Source organism: Rosa rugosa, chromosome 3 (assembly GCF_958449725.1).
Source record: "Rosa rugosa chromosome 3, drRosRugo1.1, whole genome shotgun sequence".
Lineage (NCBI taxonomy): Eukaryota > Viridiplantae > Streptophyta > Magnoliopsida > Rosales > Rosaceae > Rosa > Rosa rugosa.
Window position 1 is genome coordinate 34210305 of NC_084822.1, and position 6000 is coordinate 34216304.

At 41.5% G+C, this 6000-nt stretch overlaps 1 protein-coding gene across 1 annotated transcript; it reads right to left on the minus strand.

Moving 5' to 3' along the window:
• Positions 1–1377: 1377 nt before the first annotated feature.
• On the minus strand, positions 1378–5208 carry LOC133740594 (pentatricopeptide repeat-containing protein At4g35130, chloroplastic). The gene has a single exon (XM_062168542.1). It carries the CDS (start codon positions 4536–4538, stop codon positions 2127–2129), a length of 2412 nt encoding a protein of 803 aa, XP_062024526.1. The 5' UTR covers positions 4539–5208; the 3' UTR covers positions 1378–2126.
• Positions 5209–6000: the final 792 nt, after the last annotated feature.

The window sequence follows — 6000 nt, forward strand, 5'->3', positions numbered from 1 at the left end:
CACCTCATCACTCCCTCCTTAATCCCCCGCTTCTCTCTCTCTCTCTCTCTCTCACAGAATCCAAATTCCACCCACCTTTCTCCAAATCACTCTATGATTTCTAATCCGAATTAAACAACTCTATGGAGACCTCCTTGATTAAGAGTTCGAGTCTCAACAATGTCCCCAATTCCCACTCCCCCACCTTCCTCTCCCACAACGGCTTCGCCTCCCCGCAGCTCGACGTCTCCGACATAGAGATGATCACCATACAGACCGTCACCTACACCAGCCTCAAGGACCTGTTACCGGCCTCCCCGCCGACGATCGGCTCGCCCACGCAAAACTCCAGCTGGCACGAAATTCCGATCAAGAACCCGCTCGTCAAGCATGCCGCTCTCGCCTACCTCCAGCCAATGTCGTCGCCGCCCGAGGTCGGCGGCAAGGGGATAATCCGGACGGTCAGGGACAAGTGTGGGTGTACGGACGGGATCGGATGCCTGGACTGGCTGCGCGACGTCGTTTGGAATTCGGTGAAGGAGGCGTTTGGGGAGGATGGCCGGAGGGAGGGGAATTGGGATGAGGACGATGATGACGACTACGACGACGATGATTACGTCAAGGTTGACTGAGACTGAGATAGAGAGAGTGTGGGGGCATATTTGGAAGTTCAGGTTTGACTGACCGGTAGCTTAGAGGCATAGATAGATACGAAAGGGAGGAATTGTAAATAGAATTTTTGTTTTTATGTTTTTGGTGGTTTGTGACCTGTAGATGGGTGTGTTACGCTTCAACATTGTGTTCGATTTATTAATCACCGAACACTTTGTTGTTTCTTGACAGAGAAATTTTGCTTCTTCAAGAAGGAACTATGTAGTGAGCAATTTTTTAAGGTTGATGAATTGTTAATGATTGAGTGGGTGATTTGAATTCGAGTTCGGATTGAGTTCGTAAAATAGTTACTAAATAAAGTTTTTAAGTCTGTAAAAGAATTACTTGTAAAACATATTCAACTTTCGCTTACAGCTCGAATCAAGATTGCCAAACAAAAGATAAAAGATGCTAGCTCTCGTTTGGTTTCGTGGATTTGAGAGATTAGGAAAATAAACTCATTCATTTCATGTATTTGGTAAGTACAAGGAAATGAACAAGTTAAAATTGAATATCTCTATTCTAGAGAGACTCATTATTCCTCACTCTTTTCTTGCATTAGTTATTAATTCTGCATTATTTTCTCTCATTAATCACGCATCATACAACTTTCCTAACATTATCAAATATTAGAATGAATCATCATCCTTTCAAAAAAAAAAAAAAAAAAATGAATCATCATAGAAATCTCAATTTACATAAAAAAAATAAATGAATTAATTTTCTTTCGCAAACGAAACAAGAAAGTGAGAAATAAATCCACACTCTCTTTATGAGAATGACCAAATGAAGCAAAAATATCCTCTACAACGATACATTCTAACGCAATGACTCAAAGAGATAAGACGACAAATCATCACGTCCATATACACCAAGTTCAAATCTTTCATGTGTTATTCTTCCATGCTAATATTAGCAACGAGTGCAGAATCCGACTTACACGAATATGGTAAAACTTGGGTTTGTTTTCAAAGCAATAATTATGCATGCATGTGCTGTAGCTAGTGATGGACCCGGAAAATGTTGAGCTTAGCATAATTTCAACATCAATCGAGACTCCGAGACTTGTTGGTATTCACATGTTTCGAATAAGTGAATTCCAACTTTGCAACGCCAACTCATGGATGAGTAATCATGACCATGACACTTTTGTAGCTCCCTCATCAGTTTCATGACTATATTTTCTGATCCTTTTTGTCACGTAGACAATATCTGATGTGTCGATCCTTATCGGAATCTTGTGAAAAATGAGCACACCAGATGTTTATCCACATGTGTATCAGGCATTCGCGATGTCCATCAATTAAGGACTCGCGTGTGCCTATCAATGCTTGTATGCTCTATGCGATGAAGCTCATGGAAGCCTGTAGTCTACAAAATTTTAGCATTGCTGTGTATTTGAGTCTCTTTCTAAAAAATTACATACCCGTGGAAGTTTGCAGCTAATTTTGCAACATACTTTTTGTATGTACACCAAGTTTCTGTAAAACAGTTAGTCACCAATAATCACCACATGAGCAATTCCCATCTCTGAAGTGGTGAAAGACCTTGGAATCCCCTACTATTATCTCTCTCTTGGTCATCTCTGAAACCTTCTTAGCAGCATTATGGCAATCTTCGCATATTCTTGTGTTTCTTCTAACAAGAACCGGGTCTCTGAGTTTCGTGGAGATCAGCCCATAAGAAATTGCCAATCTTACACTGTGATGCTCTGCAGAATTTTGTTTCTTTCTCATCAAATCCAAGGGTCTGAACTTGGTGATACTGTGAACATACTTGTCTTCCCCAATCTTCCTCAAAATTACGTCTAAAACCTCATAAATCGTGTCACTTTCAACGTGCGACTTGTCGTGGTTGATGAACCTGTAAGGCTTACATTTGGTCTCAAGATAGCTGCATCCAATAGTTTTTTCCAGTCCTCTTTGCTTCATACGAAATTTGATCCGTTTTACATCTTCCCACCTTCCAGCTTCAGCATACATATTGGAAAGCAAGACGTAACACCCAGTATTATCATGTTCCAAGGATAAAATGTTCTCAGCAGCAACCTCTGCTAACTCTATGTTTCTATTGTTTCTACTGGCTGTCAGTAAAGAACCCCAGATTCTGGCTGTGGGCAGCAACGGCATTTCGTCAATGAAAGTCTTGGCTTGGTCAAGATTACCTGTACGCCCAAGAAGATCAATCATACAACCGTAGTGCTCTATTCCAGGATCAATACCGTACTCTAATTTCATAGATGCATAGTATTTCCAACCCTCATCGACCATGCCAGAAATGCTACAAGCTGTTAACAGGGAAACAAAAGTGCTCTCATTTGGTTGAATGCCCATGTCTACCATTTCGGAGAACAACCGAGTTGATCTTCTCCCAAACCCATGAATGGCATAAGCCATAATAATAGTGTTCCATGAGCTGACATCCCTGTATATCATCCTATCAAAGATTTCTTGGGCAGTACCTAGATGCCCACATTTTGCATACATGTAAACAGATGAATTCAAGATGAAGGTATTTGAATGATGCTCCAATTTCGAGATATAACCATGAATTTGCATCCGCTGCCCAAATGATGCTACTTCAGAATAGGCAGGTAGGATGCTTGAAATCGTAATTGGGTCTGGGTCAAGAGGTTTACTCACAAGATCCTGAAATAGTTCCAAGGCTTCCCAATTCCGTCCATTGTGTACATACGCAGAAATCATGGTGTTCCACGATATCAAATTCTTTTGAGCCAGTTGGCCAAATATACGTTCTGCAAATTTTACCCTGCTGCACGCACCATACAACTCAATCAGAGCCGTTTCCAAGACAATATGAGGGAGAAACCCATGTCTAATGGCGTAGCCATGGATAGATTTTCCCTCCATGAGGGCTCCTACTTGTGTGCAAGAAGGGAGTAAATTTATCATCGTAATAGCATCAGGCCTCAACTTATCAGTCTCTTGCATCGTTTTCAAGCAAGAAAAAGACTCCATGGGACAAGCATTTAGCGCATATCCGTGTATCATCGCATTCCAAACCACAACATTCTTTTGAGAAATCTTATCAAACAACCTCTCCGCATAGTCTACTCTACCGCATTTGTGGTACATGTCAATAAGCGAGGTTTGAACCATGACATCCGATTCAACCACACATTTCATCACCTGGCAATGGATTTCCTTCCCAGTTTGGAGCAAACCCTCGATAGCACAAGCATTAAGAACGCGGATCATGCTGAATCTATCCGGCATTATCCCAACCACGAGCATCTCTTGAAAACAAACCACTGCAGTCCATCCATCCCCAACTGCAACATACGCACCAATCATCGAATTCCAAGAAACCAAGTCTTTAACAGGCATTTCTTCAAACACCTTCTCTGCATCTTCTATGCAACCAAGTTTCGCATACACAGCACACAGAGAGTTACATATGTATACGTCCGAAACCAACCCAGCCTTGAACAACTTCCCGTGAACCCTTCGGACTTCGGCCAACGATAAGGACCCACCACAGGCCTTGATCACAAATGGGAAAGTATAGTTATCCGCTCCAACACCTTCAAATTCCATTCTCCGATAAAACTCAATCGCCTCTCGGAACAACCCGTTATCCGTAAAACCTCTGATAACGATATTCCAGTTGTACGCATCTGACTGGTTCATTTTCTCAAACACCCAGAGCGCGTCTTCCATGGACCCAGATTGAACATGGTCATGAAGAGCCTGTTTGAGCGAAGAGCTGTGCTGTTCAATCAGTGTGGTTGACTTGATAGGTGGTTTTGCGGCTTTACGAACCCATTTGGGAAATCTCGGCGGGTCGGCGCCCTGGTTTGCTCTGGGCTCGGCGGCGCGTTTTCGAGAGAGGTTGGGTGGTGCTGTGGAGGTGTAGAGATAATAGTTGAGAGCGAGAGTTGGAGTCATTCTTGGATTGAGCTGTAAGCTGTTAAGAGTTCACCAATACTCATGGAAAGAGAGGCCTCTGATATATTCTCTCGCTTCCTCCCTCCCTCTCTTCTTTGCGGGTACTGAAGAGGAGAGTAGCATAGCCGTTATATCTGAACTGTGTACTACTATACATTTTTTTTTAGATTTTGGTCCTGAATTTTGGAAAATTTTGACCTTTGGCCACCGATTTTAATTTTGTTAAATTAGAGGGGAGATTGCGAGATACAAATTATTATATGGCATCAGAAATGGAATGCAGTTTTTTCTTGTCACTTTTACCCTTATGCTCCATTCTCTTTCTTCTTCATCTCTCTCTCTCTCTTCTTCTGCGAAAGCAATCTCTTTCTTCTTCTCTCTCGTCAAACCATTATAACACCAGACTTGTAAAACTTAATTTGGAGACAATCACTGTTGGGGAAGTTAGGGTTTTAACCGAAAGTTTGTTAGGGTTTGGTATTTAATGCTGTTAATAATCCCTACTTGTTACGAAAGTAGTATAGGTTTGAATTATTCCAGTCCATGATTCACGTTGCTTAGTTAGTGCACAACGTGAGGTGTTATTTGTTTTTATCTTTTCCTTTGTAAGGCTTATAAAGCCATCATCTTCTGTTTCAAGTGAATAAGAACGTTTCCTCAAATATTACAGTGTTGTTGTTGTTATGATTCTATCTTTTTACATGGGCTATCGTTGTTGTATGGGCCTATTTGGGTCTTATGTTTCATGAGTCCACTACTTCTAGATATTTTCTTTGCTTGAATAGCCACTAGGACTTGTAACAGATCATCGAAGAATTGAATCAGTTTTATTTGCTTAGTTTTTTCCTCTTTCTTTTCCTTCTTTCTCTTTTACAACTATGTCATTTCTGGGCTTGGATCCTGGCGATCCTAACAACGTGAGTATTAGGGTTTTGCATTCAACAATCACAAAATAGCAGGTTCTTGCTTCTAGATGCCCAACTCCTGGATTTGAAAAATCATAACTTTAGCAGATCTCACAAAATAAAGCAAAGAATCATGTCTTATTTGTCATGTATCCATGATCCATATCCTAACTCGACACTGGTCGTCGGACGTCATGGATGCTGGGTTGGACTCGTCGACGACCTGTGATCGAGCATGATGGTGGTGCAGGTGTTGCCGGTGGAGCTCCGGTTGACTGAGAACAGAGAAAGCGGATCCCATATCTATTTTTTTTTTCTCTCTCTCTCTCTCTCAGAGCTTTTTCTCTCATTTGTTCTTTCTCTTTCCTTGATGAATTTGATGTCTGAGTTGCAGAAGACCATGGTGTCTTGTTGCAGAAGAGAAGAGAGGGAGAAGGAGAAAATAAGAGAGAGAATAACAGCAAGGGAAAAAGTGACAAGAAAAAAATGCATTAATAGATTATTCCATTTCTGTTGCCACATAGCACGTGGCACTATGGTGTTACATTCACGCGCAC

Coding starts and splice junctions, on each gene's coding strand:
- LOC133740594 (XM_062168542.1), bottom strand. CDS start 4,538: ATGACTCCAACTCTCGCTCTCAACTATTATCTCTACACCTCCACAGCA.